Below are 19,130 nucleotides of genomic sequence, written 5' to 3'. Positions count from 1 at the left end.
TAGTTTGTCGATCATTGGCACATGCATACACGATTCGTGGTGGGCTTCAATTGGAAATCCTAAGCCACTTCTCATTTAATGAAAATCAATGTTATTAATCATTGCAGCAATGTCAGTAGATTAAACATTACAAGTTGAAGAATAGGATATATATATAAATATTTTACTTTTGTAACGTTAGGATGGTCAGTTGTGCCAAACAGCAACTTCTTGCTGAAATGATGATGTCCTCAGGGCAGCAGTTTCAGTAGATGCGGCAATACCATCCCCCCCAATCCAAATTGCTTCACTATGATATCAAAGACAACAGTGCCGTGTGAGAATTTGATATGAACATGAATCAAGCGTTCTGTGGCTAATGAAAACACGCATTATAACCTTATTAATAGTACGAATGCACAGTGAAATACCTCTAGTACAGTTTATTATTGAATTGCTCCACAAGTCTATCCAGTCTGGACAAATAATCTAGCAAGCCCCAAGCGTTTCCTCTTAATGGTAAAGTGTACTACGTAGAATAAATTAGAGTAACATTCAATACACCCACAGTCTATATACTTTTTCAAGAGAGAACAAAAATATAGAAAGATTATGTAACTTTTTTTTTAGGATTGTCAGAGAACCATTCGAGGGGTCTATACATAGCCCTCCCTATGCATCACATAAGGCTGGTCAGTCTTTAATCTCTGCAATAAAGTTTGCCACTTTAATTCTCAAGCATGCTGTTATGGCATAGAAGGGATTTGCTGACGTAGGCGGCCCTCCATCTTACAATTAATTAATTAGAAATCAATATTATCAGTGTTCCTCCAAATTAACGACGACGATATTTGCCCCATGCACCATATATGTCTAATGTTTTAATAATTAAAAACTCTATCCTGAATTAATGATTTGTACTTAACTAAATTCTCTGATTAATTAAATAGCAAAGAAATTGGTACTTAGAGGAACGAAAACCTCCCATTTACAAATTACTTCAAAATACTGGATATCATTAAGAGTTTCACTTCTGACCGGTTGGGCTGATGTTGGGCGTTTAGTAGCCCCCAATAAAAATAAGACACGTAATTAGTTTTATACTAGACACACTAAAACTAGTCTCATTTGATTATACCTAAGAAACTCAGTTATGAGAAGAGAATAAACATTTCAACTTTATCTTTTTCGAATCAGTCTGCCGACACACCAAAACAGGTCCATTGCCACCACAACCAGAAAATGTCGTCACCCCCGATCGTCACCCATCACAATCGGGTTCTCTCCTTTGCCCATATCTCCTCTCTCCTCACCCAAAACTCTTATCTCCCATTTCCTCTATCACTTATGAAAGCCCCTCTTCTCTCACTCTCCTCACCCAGATCTTTTAGGAAAAAATCTCTATTGTTTCATTAATTTTGCTATTATTTTTTCATTCTACATGTTTAAAATACCTATTATTACATACCAATTCAACACGAAAATCATTTTCTAATGATTTCTCCCAGAACAACTTACCACAAAGTACTAAAAAAGAAAAAAAATCCATGTTTTGGCCGAGACTTATCCATTTCCTCTTTCTATTATGCAAAATCAAAGCTTTCTAATGCTCCTCTATTCTTCCTCTTCTCATCTGCAAGCTTGAATTGGCAAGCTAGAGTGGCTCGCAATGCCACACTTCCAAACAACTCACCACCAACTTTCAAACAATCTCGAGAAGGATTACCCACAGAACAACTTGAATAACCCTTTGTTTTCTTTCTTATTTCTAGAGGAAGGAGTAATAGAATAGAGTAGAAAACATACAAGTCGCCTGAGAAATAAGTTACAAATGAAAATAAAAGTAAAATCAAAATAAGAGACTGAGAAGAAGTAGAAAAAGAAAATTTTGGGTAGCAGAGGTGATGTGGAAAAAGAAAGGAGAGAATATAGTGTAATGAAGCAAAGATTACACAAAAGGAAGTCGGAGGAAATTTATGGGAAAGCACTTTGTGAACAAAAACAAGGGGCTTCAGTGGAAGGGGAGAGGGTTTTTACGAGGGAGGAATTTTTTTTCTCTATAGATAAGCATATGCTATGTGTAATGAAAGAGCTATGTAGCAAACGCTTATTGGAAGCTGTTATTTGAGGAAAAGCAGATGGACCGTTAGAAAGTTTTTCTCTATCATTGATTGAGAAACATGACACGTAAATAGGATAAATGATTTTTACACTTTCCAAATAGAAAAATTCGACATAAGTCTTTGTAAATAAATGGATCTCACTTTAAAAAAATATAAAAAAAAAAAAAAAAAATCTATTATTTTTTTAGCAGAACTCTCCTTTTTATAAAGGGCTTACGCATGATTTATCTATTTAACTTTCGGAACACGACTCCGCCGTGAAACAACATGCTTATGGTAACTATAGTACTATACCTCCTAAGGACTCGGCCGAACAAGGCCCACGACTCTATTGACTGAAAGTGGCCCACAACACGACACCTACAAAACAAACATACCCAACAAAAACATACGGAAGGAAAATTAACACATGCAATAAAATGTGACCATCAGATCTTGTGGAGGGTTGAGATTCACTGGGGCATTTTAGGCACATAACAATTAGAAAAATCAGACTTTTTTTTAAAGAAGAGTACGTTGTCTTGGTTTTATTAATAAATTTTCATACTATGATAGATGAAGTCCTTCTATAAGATAGCTTGGGTTATAATTAGAAATCTCACAATCAACCTCTTAAGAAAACTACGTGAAAATTATTAATCATAAAACAAACCCTTCATGAATAAGAGAAAACTATATAAAATAATAATAATACTAATACTTGAGATTGGAGATACCTACACAATTTATAGTAAGGAGACGAGAAATTTAGGCTCTGTCTAGATCGTGAAAGTGCTTCATCTCATCTCATTTTATCTCACTATTATAACTTTCTTAAATTCTCACACAAAATATAATAAACAATTCAATTTTTTCAAATTTTATAATAATAATAATATTAAAAAATAATATTATAACAATATTTTATTCAACTTTCATCTAAAATCATCTCATTTCATCTCACTATTCAAACTGCAGCTTACCGTGTTGGCTAGCATACCAAAAGAAACAAGATTATCTTGTACCAAGGCATCATCTCATAAAGGTGATCGACTCCAAAGAATGAATAGTTTTTAAGAAGCAAAATAACATTTCAAATAGCAAAATAGTGTCAAGAGGGCTGTGAATCAAAATTAAATTAGCTTAATGAGATGGTTAAGCTGTGCAAGGGGGTATTGCTCTAGTTTCTAAATGTGCTTAATTCCAGTGAACATGATTCTGTAAGATTGATGGACATTTATTTCATGAAAGCTCTATTATTCTCATCGGATTTTGATGGTAGTACTATTTATTGATTTTGTGGGTGTCATGACTATAATGTCAGGTTTTCATTAATCATTCTTTTGAGACTGCTAGTAGAGTTTGTAAAATCAAAACAGTCTCATATGAAATAAAAAATAAATAGCATTTTTTTGGGAAATAAATAAATATACGAAGTATGTATAATATACACATATAGTATAAGAGTAATGATATTCATCATTACAATTCTCATCATCCTCTCATCATCTTATGATGTGTCATTAGATGATAGGAGATTATTTATTATATTTTACTTGTGAACCTCTCATCTAATATCACGTCATGAGATAGTGAGAGAATGACGAGAAAAATGATAATGAATATATTTTTTTCATAGTACAATATTGCATGACATACTTCATCATAAATATATACAGATAATAATAAATATTGTAGGATACACTTTGTATATTTATTTGAATATCACGTAAGACTCTCAAATTTAAACGAGTTTTTTTTTTTAACTAAATTAAACATACCTCAGATTACAATTACATGACCAGTTTAATCATGGTGCAGAGGTTATCTCTCTTTGCTATTGGAGTTAAAAATGATAATAAACTTTGAAAATGGCACCCTTTCCTTTTGACAGGAAAAAAAAATGAGAAGAAAATATATACATACCCTTTCTCCAATCACCAAGGCTCCGAATTCATGCATATTTTAGGACTCGAATACCTACTCTTTGTGATTATAAAAAAGGAAGACAGACGGCAACACATTTTTATTTCTTTCAAGAAAGATCCATTGAGAAACATAACATGACAGAGAAAAACAAAAACCTTGGCAAACCCCAGAAGAAAGAACATTAATTACCAAGCCAAAAAATAAAATAAAATAACCCGGAAAAACGTTTCTTACACTGACTCCAAAACATATGATCTAAAAAAAAAAAAAAAGGGGGGGGTCTAGCAATGTAGTATCTACAGTCTACATGCTGCTCTATTTCATTACTTTAGTTCTGGACTTTCTTTTGGTCGCTTTAAGTTGTAAATGTTTATCTCAATTATTTTAAAATTTATAAAAGTTGAATTATTTTTTATATATATATTTTTTTAATTTAAAAAATTTATAACGTTTAAATGAGAAAAAATTGAAAATTGAAAATAAAAAAATGTTTTTATTTTAGTGATATTTGAAGAAGAAATTTTAAAAAATTTTGAAATAAAAGATATGGATTTCCCAATCAACCGGCCCTAACTCTCAACTTCTCCCTCAATCAATTATTTTCAATTAATATCTTTTTCAACTTATTGCTCGAATTAGATGGTCCAATCCGATATGGAAAAAAGTATATATACAATATTAAATGTTCATGTATTATTCATATTATTGTAAAAAAAAATTATTCTCATAATTCATTATTCATCATTTCACATCTCATATCTTATAGAAAATACCCTTACACCTTATGAAAAATACATCTACACTCTATGAAAAAGTTCTAAATTTGAGATATAAGAGTGAATAGTAACTGATGCATAACATTCATTTGGCTAAAAATCTTATATAATCTACATTAAATATTATAAAATTCGTATATGTATCTATTATTTTAATCTGGAAAAAAGATGCGCACACCGCTCGTTGATCCTGCTTCAAGCTCCCGCTTGACATGGCTGCCAAATAAATTAAAAAAATTAAAAACTAAAATTAAAATGCTGCGATCCAAACTCGAAACCTAGCCAACATACTCTTCTGCCGCCTCCATAAAACGACGAGGAACCTAGCCAAACGGGGAAAAGCTGCGATCCAAACTTGAAAATTATGTAGTTTTCACTAGCCACTAGAAATATCCATTGAAGAGACTTTTGTTTCTTCGTTTCAGAATGAGACCAAGACACAAACATACAGAGTGATAGAAAGCAAGTGATAGTCAGAAAATATGGTTCTTCTTTTGAATTCATAGTTCTAGACTCATTCCTCAATAGCTCTCACTGTTTCTCTCTCTCTCTCTTGAAATTCCTCTATCCAATTGCATACATGTGACATTTAAGTTATATGTAAGTAAATTAGTGTAAGTTTGAATTATATGTTTTTTGTAGAATTGGTTTTCAGAATTTGTTTTAGAAATTTAGGTCAACCAAGTTAATGAATTTGTTCTAAATCTCTGATACAACCTCATTTATAAATTGTTATTCGACGATAATAATTTACTGTGTTTTGCTCGAGAAACTGCGTCGAATTAGGCATTCTCATGCTTTACAATTTTGTAAGCTTCTTACAGAGACGATGGCGGAAATTATTTTTTGTTGCCGTGTGGACTCGATGCGATGCCACTGCTGAAATTGGGGAGTAGACTGTCGAGGTTGGAGAGCATAAAGGGGTTTTTGAGATTGTGAAATAAAGGATCTAGTTGTTTTTCATCATCATCTTCTTATTCTTCTCCAATTTTTTTTAATAATTAAAATAAACAGGTGAATGTCACGTGACAAACCACGTCAAATGGGATGTACAAGCGGGACTTGTGAGCGGGCTCTATAGAACTACCTCCGTCTGATTTAATCGTGTAATTACTGCAAGAGAGGTGTAAGGTGGTTGTGTCACGTGACACTTGCCTTTGCTCTCTAAGGGGACCACTTCAGCCAATTGGCCCCAGTGCATGGTACTAATTACTAAATGTATATTTGGAAGAGTGGGAAACTTCAATGGTACTACGTGACAGCAGTTTTTACAGCAAACCCATTAACATCTTGATTGTTTTGTACCCATACATGCAAGGGGGACATAAATGCTCATCCAAAAAATTACGTGCCTGCATCATAACCCTACACGTGTCCTGATAACTCATTAATGGATGTTGGTCCCTAGGTGGGTTCTAGCCAAGGGGATTGATAACTTTGATGTGAAGGGTACAATTAAAAGAAAACAATCCTTGATGTGATTGGCCAACAAACCCACGTAAAAATGTCTACACCAATGACGGATTGTGTCTGAGAAAATGGAAATAAAATCTGATCACTGGGGTTAAAATCCATGCTAAGAATTGAGTGATGTGGTTTTAGCCAATCATATGTGATAGCATGGTAGTACCCATTGCCATTGATGGACCTCAAACATAGCTTATATAACCTTCTTTTCAAAAGCTTCGCGCGCCAAAACCACATAGTTTTTTTAAGGTACCGCACCCCTAGTTAACTTTGTCATTATGTCACTCACATGAAAAATGTAACGTTAGGTGCTATTCTACCGTCTTAGCACGTTCGATGTTACTTTTAATTATAAAAATAAAATTTTTTTTATTAATATTTTTTAATATATTTAAATATTTTTAAAAAATAAAAAAATACATCAATATATTTAAAATTATTTCCTTCATCATTCAGTTAAAAAAAAAAAATTTACTAAACAATCAAACCGAACGATATGTTTGAAACGGCAGCAGTAGACTTTTTCTTAATACATTGAAATAAATTTATTAATGCATAAAGTATTGCAGGAGATATTGTCCACAGTGCCCTTGCAACACAAATTTGGGAGGGAGAGAACATATTTATAATGAGCCAAAAGATTAAGTTAAAAAATGAAATGAAAGCAATCATCGTAGCATTTTAACCGTCACGATTTATCGTTAGTGATCTTATATTCTGATGACATTTGTCCCTCTATCTTTAAAGATGGTCAAAGGGAGTTTTTATGGGCGTGATCATAGGCATGCTTTGCCTCATTTTTCATTGCCAAAATCTAGGATTCAACACTTTGGTAACGGTTTTAGCAAATCTGGTGACTTCGGTTTTGGATAATAGAAAGCTGCTATTTGATGGTATTTGTTGTTTCAAAACTTCACTTTGTAATATTTGGTTTCGTAATTATCATTTTTGGAAGTTAATTGTACGTCATTGGATATCAAATTCATTACACGTTACTGGCCAGCTATGAAAGCTAAGAAATTTCCAATATTAGCAACTGGTTTAAGACGCAATCTTAGAAAATTAATAAAGATTCAATTTAATGGTCCCAAGATCAGCTGCAAGCGGTGGATTTAGCCAATGACATACCCATTAAAGCTCCAAGATATCGACTTTTCATGCAGTGTGAGAATTTCATTGTTGCCTAATTTAGATTTGGAAGTCTCAACACTACCGCATTATCATATACAGTTGGCTAGAGGCTGACTTGAATTGAACGGAAATAAAAATGAAGAAAAGATGGTTTTTTTTTTTAGATAGCAGAACATGAAGGGGTTGTTTGGGAGAAGGGAAAAAAGTGTCGAGATCCAGAGCAGACAGTGGAAAGACAGGGGGTCAACACTGTAGGTTACTTTTGTAAAAGACTATAAAACTAATGTGAACTATATGCTACACAAAAAGACATACTGAGCTGTGGGAGTGTGTTGTGTGTTTGTGTGTGGAGTGGGGAATTTCGCGGTGGTAGGGTCGGGGTTATCCCCACAAGAAAATGTACTCCCACTCTCGCCTTCCCGCTTCTTCTTGAATCTCGTCTGCTAAAAAGTCAGAGAAATAGAGAGAGAAAGAAGGAGAGTGAAAGTAAGTAGAGAGAGAGAGAGAGAGAGAAGGGGAGGCATGCGAAAGAGCTTCTTCTCCGGACATGGACACCCCAGAGAAGAACCAGATCGGGACACCCATATCTAAATTCGAGGTGAGATGCAGTGACCCATTTGGTTTATGTTTCTGGTTATTTGAGTGGTTTGTGTAATTGAGTTTTGTTTTTTTTTCATGGTGATGACAAGCTTGTGCATTTTCGTGAAGGTTGATCTGGTTTCTGTATTTGGTTCGTCTGCTTGGGTTGGTCTTTGATTTTGCTGGTCGTTTTAGGAATTTTGTTTGTTGAATTGGGTGTTTTTCTTTTACTTTGGAGTTGATGAATTAGATATTGTTGTTTCGACAGTTAATTATTTACCCTTTTTAAGAATATGGTTTTTGGAAAAAAATGTTTTGAATTTTGTTTCACCGGGCTTAGATCTCCAAGTTCAGTTCAGTTTCTGCAATTCTAGTGGTTATTTGCCTGATTTCTGGTTTCTGGGTGATATATTATATACACTAACCAAAAAAAATTAGTTTTTTGTATATACAGTGAACATCTGCATTGTGCTATAGTTTATGCAGTCTTCTTCTGCAAATTTCTTGAAAGATGATTTGCTTGTTATTTTTTGGGGGAGATAAGTTGTTAATATTTGTTTATAACAAAATCCCCCCCTATATATTATATGTAATGTTTATCTGGTGTATTTAGGTTCAAAAAATGAGCTGTTTTTGTTCTTTTTTAATTTTCTATCTCCCCTAAAAAATAAAAAATCTTTCGGTGCTCTGCAGTTCTGGTTAAGCCATCGACAGAACTTCCTCATGTTTTTCTTGCAGAATTCATGGAAACTCCTGTAATTTGGATTAAATCTTAATCTTTATGACCTCGATTTATCGTAAGCGTTAATTTTCCCTAATAGTTGACTAATCGTTGGTTTTTTACAATATTTTGATCTCCATCGGCAAGGTTTGTTTGATATAGAAAGTTGATGTATTTGTTTCTGTTTCTGACACTTCTTTTACCTTCAGATGGGACAGTTTCTGATATTTGTACGAAGTTTGATTTGCATAAAAAAACAAAAATTCTAGTAATAATAATGGACGGTTGAGGATATTTGAATGTCTATTTAAAAATGTAATTGATTGTCTTTCTATGCTTACCTCGTTTTCATGCTCTTAAGAAGTTTTCTTTTTCACTGCATGTAGGATTCCCCTGTCTTCAACTATATCAACAGTCTTTCTCCTATCAAGCCAGTGAAGTCCATTCATATTACTCAGACGTTCAACCCACTTAATTTTGCATCTCTTCCATCTGTTTTCACTTCACCCCATGTCAATTCTCACAAGGAATCTAGGTTCCTGAAAAGGTAAGAGTTTTTCTTACATCTTTCACATTCCATCTGAAGTTGCACTTTATTCAGCAATTTCTTTATTTTAAAAATTCTTTTTTTTTTTTTTTTCCAGGAAAACCTGTTTAGATGGATCTAAACCTGAGTTTTCTTCTGGAAATGGGAATAAAATCTGTACAAATGAAGGAATCAGTATAGATGGGGCTCAGTTGTTTGTTAACTCGGCTGAGCTACAGGAAACCTTTGATCCAGAGGTTTCATTTGGAGAAAATTCTGTTCAGGCGTCTACTGAACATTCAAAGTTTGTGATTGAGCTTCCATGTACTTTAAAGTATGATTGTGGTAGTCCTGACTGTAACCCACCACCTCTTTGTGGCACCGAGACAGGTTTTGTGTCGGATTTGGTTGGCAAGTCGGCATTACTTGTTCAAAATGATCAAGAGGCCTCCAAAAAGGGTTTGTCTGAAGATGAAATGCATCTATCTGAGATGTGCCGAACTGGCCAAAAGATAGAAGGGATGGAAGGTGATTGGGAGAGTTTGATTTCTGATGTCAGTGATCTATTTATCTTTACTTCTCCTACTAACTCGGAAGCTTTTAAGGAGCTGATTGAGAAATCAATGGATCCCATGACAAGATTTTCCACTTCTCTTATGTCACAACTCCAGCAAATTGACATCAATGATGTGCAGACAATGCAAATTGTTGATCCAACTGGTTCTGGCAAACAGCATGAAATCAACAATCCTTCTGCTGAAACTGGAGAAGCCAGCGAGCTTCAGGAAATAGAGCAGACTAAGGATGACACTGCTGATAATCTGAATAAGGGTATGTCTAGCAATACAAGTGAGCAAATGAATAGTGGGGTGGCAACATGCATTCCATATGCTTCTAAGGTAAATGACACGAGTAGGATCAATTGCCAACTTCTGCAGCATTAGTTGCATGGCTGCAAAACTTATTTGTACCCTAAATTTGGATATAAATATGTGTATGCATTATTTCCTCAACTTTACCTTCCATGCTGAAAATCGACAGTTTTTGTTGCATAAGTGATATACACAACGTATTTAGTTTGCAAAACAATAATTTATGTGGTTTACTTAACCATCTGCTCACACATAGTTCTCCAGAATGGTGAATTCATGATTAGCTTGAAATTTTGAATTCTGTCTGCTATAGCTTTTAAGATTTTGATTTTATTTTCATTTTTATTTGGATAAGTACAATTACATAACTTCCGTACATTAAATCTACAGTTTTTGCTGCACATGCAATTACTCAGTGCTGTGCTAAATTGGTAACCTATTTACATAAATGTAAATTAGGTTTCTCCACATATTGATCCCTTTGTAATTCTATACATTATTTTTCATAACATACATATTTGTTGTCTTTGTATAGGCTGTCTCTAATTTGTACCGTGGTATGCGAAGGCGCTGCCTTGATTTTGAGATGGTGGGAGCTCGTAGGAAGAACTTAGGTGATGCTTCAAATCTTAATTCTTCTATGCTATTGCAATCTGATGAGAAGATTGCCTGTTATGATAAGGAGCTGGTCCCAATTAAACCTAGTGGAGATTCCTCTCGGTGCATTCTACCTGGAATTGGTTTGCACTTAAATGCTCTTGCAACAAATTCAAAGGATCACAAAAATGTAAAGCATGAAAGTTTGTCCTCTGGAAAACAATTTTATCTGCCCAGCTCAACTGCTTCCCTTAACTCCCCTACAAACAGTCAAGAACCTCTTCGTATATCCTTGACTTCAGTCTCTTCTTCTGAGAGAGACACAGAACTTGCTGAAAATGGGATTTCTCATGTAGAAGATGTGTCTCAGGGATCAGCATATTTAGTTAGTGATGAGTTTAATCAGAATAGCCCCAAAAAGAAGAGGTCTGCTCAACTATTTACGTATTATTCATTCTCTTTTCATATCTTATTTCATAGATTTTTTTTTTTTCTACTTTTTTGGTTTCTTTGTCACCTGACAATTTTGGATTGGATTTGCAGGCGCAGGTTGGAACATGCTGGAGAAAGTGAGTCCTGCAAGCGTTGCAACTGTAAGAAATCAAAGTGTTTGAAACTGTAAGTGTTAACATTTCTTTCATACGTAAGTCAAACCTCGAGCTTAGGATTTACCGTGCCTGATTATCAGTTTTTAACTGAAGTAGATTTTCATTTTGAAGCCCAGGTTTGTGTTAGGTTCACTAATCTTGTTTGTTCTATGAGTGTCAAGGTGAGAGTTATTGTCTAAAATTATATTCTTCTTTGTTTTTATTGTCTTAAATTATCATATTTCAACATAGACAAGCCCTTGATGATGGTATGATTTACACTTAAAACCTAAAACGCGATGTACCTGGACCTTTGAGGGGCTTCAAGTAATGGCCTTAACATATTCTCATATGGCCAGCTTCAAAATTGGCCTACAAAGGCCACAGGTGATCACCAGAAGGGCATGCTATGGTTACAAGAGCTTGACAGAGGGTTTAGTGGGTGTAAAATCGAAAGAAAAGAAGTATTGCTTCTATTTTTCTATTATCAATAAATTTCCATTTACCTAAAAAAAAAGATTGAAAAGAAAGGAGTTGAGTATGAGGCCAACTGATGGAGACAAAGGATTCTTTTTCAATTATGATGCGAGTATTTCCTAACTGACCAACATGTCATGGGAGTATTTACTTGTAACTGTGTCCATAACTTTTCCAAAAAAAAGAAAGTGCCTCCATGAAAGTATCTGGAATCAAAGGAGCCAGTTAGCTTGTGGACCAAAAAGGTTTTTTCTCATTCTCGCCTTTATTTGGGTGGGGAGGAGGGGGCAGTGGAAAAGGGGGGGAATTATGGGGTAGCTGATGGCCAACCCACTTACCCATGAAGCAAGCCTTCCAAAGCTAGAGCTGTTTACCATTTGCATATTTTTTTCTTCACCGTATTTCAAGATACTGTACTATACTTTAATCTTATAAGGTGAGTAATATTTCTGTCTTGGCATCTGCTACCCAACTTTTCCGCAAGTCCTTGTAGTCGTTTCCTCACTTTTTTTTATCCTTTTCCAGCGCATTGCTTATATATTGCATTAGTGGTAATGGATATGTGTGATAAAGGTTTGGGTTGTAACTTATAGTGGCCTTTTCATTTTAGTACTTTCATGCTTATTGTTTTGCTCTTCTTACTTTTTCCATTCAGTTATTGTGAATGCTTTGCTGCTGGTGTTTACTGCATAGAGCCATGTTCATGTCAAGAATGCTTCAACAAGCCTATTCATGAAGACACCGTTCTTGCAACTCGTAAACAGATCGAGTCCCGCAACCCTCTAGCATTTGCTCCAAAAGTGATTAGGAGCTCTGAATCTGTAACCGAAATTGGGGTTAGATAATAAGACTGGCTTTACTCTTTACTTGAAAAGAAAGTTGGAGTGCAATTAAACCTGATTTATATATTTTTCTTACAGGATGAATCCAGCAAGACCCCTGCTTCGGCACGACATAAAAGGGGATGCAACTGCAAGAAATCAAATTGCCTCAAGAAATACTGTGAATGCTATCAGGTTTTCCCCTCAGCAGTCAGCAGAGTCTGTGTGCTTATACTTTCCTATATAATCTAATTCAGAAATGTTGATGTTCTTTTGAAGGGTGGAGTTGGATGCTCCATTGGCTGCAGATGTGAAGGGTGCAAGAATGCGTTTGGTAGAAAGGATGGTGAGTCTGTACCCTGAATCCTGGTGCATATTGCTGCTGAAACCATCAAGTTATCCCTTTTCCTTTATTTATTTTATCTTTCTTTTTCTATCAGTGTTCCATCAAAGTGCTGTAATTGTCTTGCTGATGTTGTCTGAACTTTATATGTCAATGTTCTTAGTATTTTGTTTTAATGCAGAGTCTGCTCCAATGGGTATAGAAGCTGACCAAGAAGAAGAAACAGATGCATGTGAAAATAGCGTCATGGACAAGGCTTTACAGAAATCAGACAATCAGAACAATGAAGAGCAGAATCCAGCGTCAACTCTTCCTACAACTCCATTACGGCTTAGCAGGTTCAATTTTCAAACTTTTTTGTTGGCTAATGATGTTCACATGCAATTTAATGGATTTTTAAATAGTAATTTTATGTGCCAGACCGGCGCTTCCACTTCCGTTTTCTTCAAATTGCAAACCGCCAAGATCTTCATTTCTTACCGTGGGGTCTTCTTCTGGATTATATACCAGCCAAAAATTTGGAAAGCCAAATATTCTCCGTTCCCTACCCAAGTTGGAGAGGCATTCCAAAACGGTCCCTGAAGATGAAATGCCAGAGATTCTGCGTGGCAACACCTCTCCTAATACTGGCATCAAGTCTGCTTCTCCTAATAGAAAGAGGGTCTCTCCTCCTCATAGTGGTTTTGGGTCATCTCCTAGTCGCCGGAGTGGCCGGAAGCTAATATTACAATCAATTCCTTCGTTTCCTTCTCTCACTCCCAAGCACTAAATTGTTTAATTCCGTATAAAATTCAAATTATATTGTTCCAATCTTTTTTTTTTCTGTTGAAATATATCTTTGTCAAGTTCATGTCCCATCTTAGCCCGCCTTGCTTACCTGTGTAATAATGTAATCTTGCCCTCATAACGCATACTATTGTAAAATATGTTATTGTAGTTCATTGCTTTTCTTTCTTGAAGTTTAACCCGTCGGTTCTGTAAAAAATAATGCTACACACGGCGCGCTCATTCCATCAAGCAAAATGTGACACTTATCATTCTTGGATATATTTTTTTTTATTTTTCTAAAAGAAATTTCAAAAGTTGGGAGTATGCTATGTACAAATTTCCTTCTATAAATGCTTCTATCACCATCTTTATGAGATCTTATGAGCATTGCTTGATTTGGGTATGTGCCTGTATAAAAGTTGAGCAGTTGCTCATACTGGAATTGCCCTTCAAGTCTTGTAGAGGATGGCGTGGATTAGTGAAGCATGTTGGAGGGCACCTTTACATTTGAAATGGGTTGAAGGAATAGGAACTGGACTTTAGCTGGTTTCCGTTCTTAGGACTCGGATCTTCTGACTCTTGCAAGTACTTGAAACCAAAGCCGACTAAGCTAAGCCCCAAAACATAGTAAACTAGGTTGTGTTTGGATGTTGAAGTGAGTTGAGTTGAGATGATAAAATATTGTTAGAATATTATTTTTTAATATTATTATTATTTTAGAATTTGAAAAAGTTGAATTGTTTATTATATTTTGTATTGGAATTTGAAAAAGTTATAATGATGAGTTGAGATAGGTTGATGATCCAAACGAAGCCTAAAACGAGACGAAGTGAGGTAAGAGCCAAAAGGCCCAAGACATAACAAAAGAGGAAAATCAAAACTTGGAAATGTGAGCATAAAACCAAGGAGGGGTGCTATCTGCGGCATGCATGTGTCCACTTTGAATGCTGACTAATGTAAATTGTACTTTTTTTTTAATATTTTTTAAATATGTTATAAACATGTTTTAAAAAAAAAATACAAATACACTAATAGTCACTTTTTTTACTATTAAAAAAAATTAAAAAAAATTAAAAAAAATAAATGTATGAGCGGTCAAAATGAGGGGACAAATTGAGAGTCATAGTAGCATTATTCAAAACCAAGAGATGCCAATGTTGTACAAAATATGTATAGTTTAGAGACTTTAGAGATGTCTTGTTCGCTTGTTCTAAATGCCGTTCTTTAGCAAAGGCTAGGATTTTGAAGCCTATGAAAGCTTAAAGTCGATCAGAGATCCACCCAATGCTTAATACGTCTCATTAATTTTCATGCAAATTCTCGAAAAAATCTTGCAAGTTATGTACCTTTGCCAAAACCTCGCACCATTAATCCCTGCAGCCATGTGGAATAAAGTTACTAAACAACCTGTACATGATGTGGGTGGTGAGATATGGAGAGCCATGGCTTTTTCTTTTCAGCTTGGCAGTTTATGGGGCAAAACATATTTACCATTTTAATTCTTCACTTTTTTACTTTGTGGCAGAAAACCCAGCAAAATCTAATGATGGTGTTATTAACTTTTCAATACCTTTCACTGTAACAAGGTGGTGGCATAGCTGTCTAAGACATTAAAAACCAAAATACATTGTGAATTCTCTCTCTTAGGTCGAATCCAAGCTCTCTCTCTCTGGTTTTTTTTAAGAAGATGGTATTCTAATTTTATTAATTACCCTCGCTTATGGCAGAGGGATATCGTGGTAACAAGCAGAACATTTGGGATTTACAAATCTTAAAAAAAAAAAACCATCCCAAGCATCAAAATCAACTTAAATAAAACAACCTATACAATAAGCTAACAAGGATAAAACAAGTCTAAACATCTATTATTTATTTTTTCAATCAACAAATAAATTTAAATCCTTAAACTAGGTAGACCAAGATAATCTAATCTAAGCAAACCCCTCTCTCTCTCTTTCCCCTTTACTTTTTATAATTTGAAGATAAATAATGGTTGTTGGGAGGTAGATATAATTAGTTTCCGAATAAGTGTGAATGAAGGGAGCTACGTAGATATGAGGCTAGCTAAGGTTTTATACCACATTCACTCACATATGGCTCTCATCCATCAATCTCTATCCATTCAATTACTTTATAAAGATGCCACCCAAAAAAAAAAAAAAACTTTATGAAGTGAGAGTGAGAGATCACATCATATGGGCTCGTGATTTACAGCTCTAGTACTGTCTTCAAAGCAATAAGGTTTTGGTGGGTAGTATATATCATCAAATCATCGGAAGTACTTGGTATAAAAGACAAAAAAAATGGTCGATAAAATTTACCGCAAAGCTAGGGTTTTGCTTTGTCGTCTTTAGTGAGTGAGTGTTCTTTTGGTGCCAGCAGGCAACATCTTAGCTAGCTAGTGAAGTTAGGTTCTATGTCTTTGTTATGGCGGGCTAAGGGAATTCAAACCATTAACAATACTGTTTCTGTAATGCAAAACCAGCTTCCATGAGGATGATCAATAGGTGGATTGCCTTCTAAGAATCAAGTTTTGACGAGTTATTGTCTGAATTTAAGAGTATCAAGTGGGACAGAGATAGACACATAAAGTAGATCTTAAAATATTTATTGCTCATTTAATATTGCTTGAAATATTTATATATAAAACGATAAATGTTGTAGGGCCTACTTTATATATATATCGCTATCATTTGAGAGAATCTTCTTCTACATGATTCCTTTGAGCTAGCGGCGTTAATGATAATAAGCGTGTTGAGGATTTATGTAAAATTTAGGATGAAAACTACTTGACAGCAATGATTAATATACCTAAACAATTACTGAAATGCACGTAATTCCTTGATACTCTAGCAACTGAGTAGGCCAGGAAGCAACTATATATAACACAACCCTGATGATCTTGGTCACTTTTCAGCCTTTGTTAATACAACCTAACCCACCAAATGATGCTATAGATGCTTCTAACATTGCTCATGATTAACAATTAAATTCTCCCATTTCTTTTCAAGATAACAACATGATCTCTATGATTATTATCTACAGTTCTCTCAACTGATCTCCCCCTTTTAGTTTCATACATTCCCCCTTGACAAAATGATCTGCTTACCACACCAATAAAAAAAGAAAATAAAAGAAAAGAAAACGATACATACCCACTAAATCTAAATGTAGGATATCGATGATACCTTTTTTAGGTGAGAAGAAAACAGATGATCAGTACTAGATCATATTTCCTTCTCACTCCCACCAATCCACCATTTCCTCCAGCAAATTAAATTGCATATTTAATCATAATTTTTGAGTTTTGTTATATATATTCATTTTTTACGTATTCTTTGTGTATTTCACTAATGCGATTGACCAAATGAATTATTTTATATTAAAAAAAATAACGCAGCCAATCACATTAATAGAATACGTAAAGAGTATGAAAAAATGATTACACATAAAATTTTTGTATATGTATATATGTATATATATATATATATTTCACAAGATTTAAAAAGCTTTTAGCTATTGTATCACCCACAAACCTTAGGTTGAGCCATGGTGGTCCATGACCGGCTGGCATATATGCATGGACACACAATGCATGTTTATGCTGACAGCACATTCACATTCATATATATATATATATATATATATATATATATATATCAAATCCATTTGTAAACTTGCTTATTAATACACCCCACATGTTATTAAAATGAAAACTGATCTTATACAAGTTTGTATTAAATAAATGGTAGTTTTGCAAAATCTAAAATTTATTTTTAATAAAGTGGCATGTTTGTATTGGTTAATTATTTAAAAGTAATGTTAGATACAGTCATAAGTTGTTCAAGTACCGTGTATTCCTTTTAAAAAATAGTAGGATCTTCTATTAAAAAATTAATTTTTTTATATAAATATCATATTTACTTTTTTTTTTCTAAAAAATTATGCGGCGTTTACACACTTGATAACTACAAATATCATTTCTCTTTATTTAATAATTATAAAAGAATTACAGAAATCATTTCTCATTATTTAATAATTATAAAAGAATGGCAGGTATACCATAATTACCGTGTTAAGTGCGTGGGACGTGTAATGCTTTTTAACATTTTAAAAAAACTCCATGTGCGCACAGATCATTAAGCTGCGACCACCAGGATCATGTGATGTTTATAAGCCAAAATAAAAGACAACTCTAAATATATAACCAAAGTATTAATAGGACAATTAAGAACAATAATTATCATTAAATTGTTTTATGAATTATCGCTAAAGGTACTTTACAATGGTGATTTTGCTGTAGCCGCTAAAAGGTGGTGATCGCAATCCTAAAAGGGTGACTCATACAACATTATTCCACTCTTTCCTCAAGATAATATATATATATATATATTTATTTATATATATATATATATTTATTTTTATATATATATATATTTATTTTTATATATATATATGTGCAACTAGGCTAATGTGATTAATTAGATTCTAAAATTGAATAATGATCTTTTGTGCTATTTCCAATAGGAAAACTAATTTATTTATGGATGTGTACTAAATCATTTTTAGGCCCAGTTTGTATTCGCAAGTCATTTCAACTCATTTCAATTTATCTCAACTCATCTCACTACTATTCATTATTATTCATCAACTTTAACTCACAAATCTCACTACTATTCATAACTCATCTCACTACTATTCACAACCCATCTCAACTCATTTCAACTCATTTTCGAATCCAAACTAATCCAAGCATGCGATTAGAAAAGAAAATTTCTCGAAATTATGACTAATCTTGATAAGGTATCACATAAATCATGTGATTAACATGTCACCAAATTGAGACAAACCATGTAGCATAAAAATACCAATATGCACGACTATACAATATGAATCATGTGTTGCGTGGATTAATGTATAGAGGTTGAATTGCATGCGGCTGATCATTTTCTTAAAAAATTAAGATATTATCACATGAGTAATACTAGATATAATTATAGAGTGTATAAATATCATTATATTGAAAAATATTGGGAACACCACTAAAAAAATAAATTTTTTTAAAAGAAGTACTAAAGGTTATCCCCCAGACTCACTTTTTCTTTTTAAAATCACCAAAATCTACGCTCGAAGTAACGACAAGAAGACAGCAAAACACCTCAAGAATACGACTGTTTACTAAATAAATCCCATGTAGTTAGTTAGAACGTATCACTCAACAATGATATCAACAGCGAAGGATTAAGGAAGTCTTTATCTTTAAGATTTTTTGAGCGCATACGCATACTCAAAATACCTCTATTCTAAATTTCGAAAAAAAAATTAAACGTTTCGTCGTACTTTTTTATTTCAGCCCGTCCTCCTTTACAGCTGATGAGGCGTTAAACAGTGAGTGCCAAATCTCTTAATATAATGCAAAGGACCCATTCGGGAGAGAGAGAGAATGGGGTCAGAA

At 34.0% G+C, this 19,130-nt stretch overlaps 1 protein-coding gene across 1 annotated transcript; it reads left to right on the top strand.

Annotated features, from left to right (window-relative positions):
* The first annotated feature begins 7,708 nt into the window (after positions 1-7,708).
* LOC121247042 (protein tesmin/TSO1-like CXC 3) lies at positions 7,709-13,860 on the top strand. Its single transcript, XM_041145374.1, has 10 exons — positions 7,709-7,982; positions 9,071-9,231; positions 9,329-10,109; positions 10,618-11,105; positions 11,223-11,297; positions 12,399-12,579; positions 12,664-12,759; positions 12,844-12,910; positions 13,089-13,245; positions 13,328-13,860. The coding sequence occupies exons 1-10, from the start codon at positions 7,932-7,934 to the stop codon at positions 13,674-13,676; spliced, it is 2,406 nt and encodes an 801-aa protein (XP_041001308.1). The 5' UTR covers positions 7,709-7,931; the 3' UTR covers positions 13,677-13,860.
* Positions 13,861-19,130: the final 5,270 nt, after the last annotated feature.

This window comes from Juglans microcarpa x Juglans regia, chromosome 1S, assembly GCF_004785595.1.
Source record: "Juglans microcarpa x Juglans regia isolate MS1-56 chromosome 1S, Jm3101_v1.0, whole genome shotgun sequence".
Classification (NCBI taxonomy): domain Eukaryota; kingdom Viridiplantae; phylum Streptophyta; class Magnoliopsida; order Fagales; family Juglandaceae; genus Juglans; species Juglans microcarpa x Juglans regia.
The sequence above is the reverse complement of the archived record's forward strand: the minus strand, read 5'-3'. Positions and strand labels throughout refer to the sequence as shown.

Coding starts and splice junctions, on each gene's coding strand:
- LOC121247042 (XM_041145374.1), top strand. CDS start 7,932: ATGGACACCCCAGAGAAGAACCAGATCGGGACACCCATATCTAAATTC. Junction 11,106..11,222: donor AATAGCCCCAAAAAGAAGAG/GTCTGCTCAACT, acceptor TTGGATTTGCAG/GCGCAGGTTGGAACATGCTG. Junction 12,580..12,663: donor AATCTGTAACCGAAATTGGG/GTTAGATAATAA, acceptor TTTTTCTTACAG/GATGAATCCAGCAAGACCCC.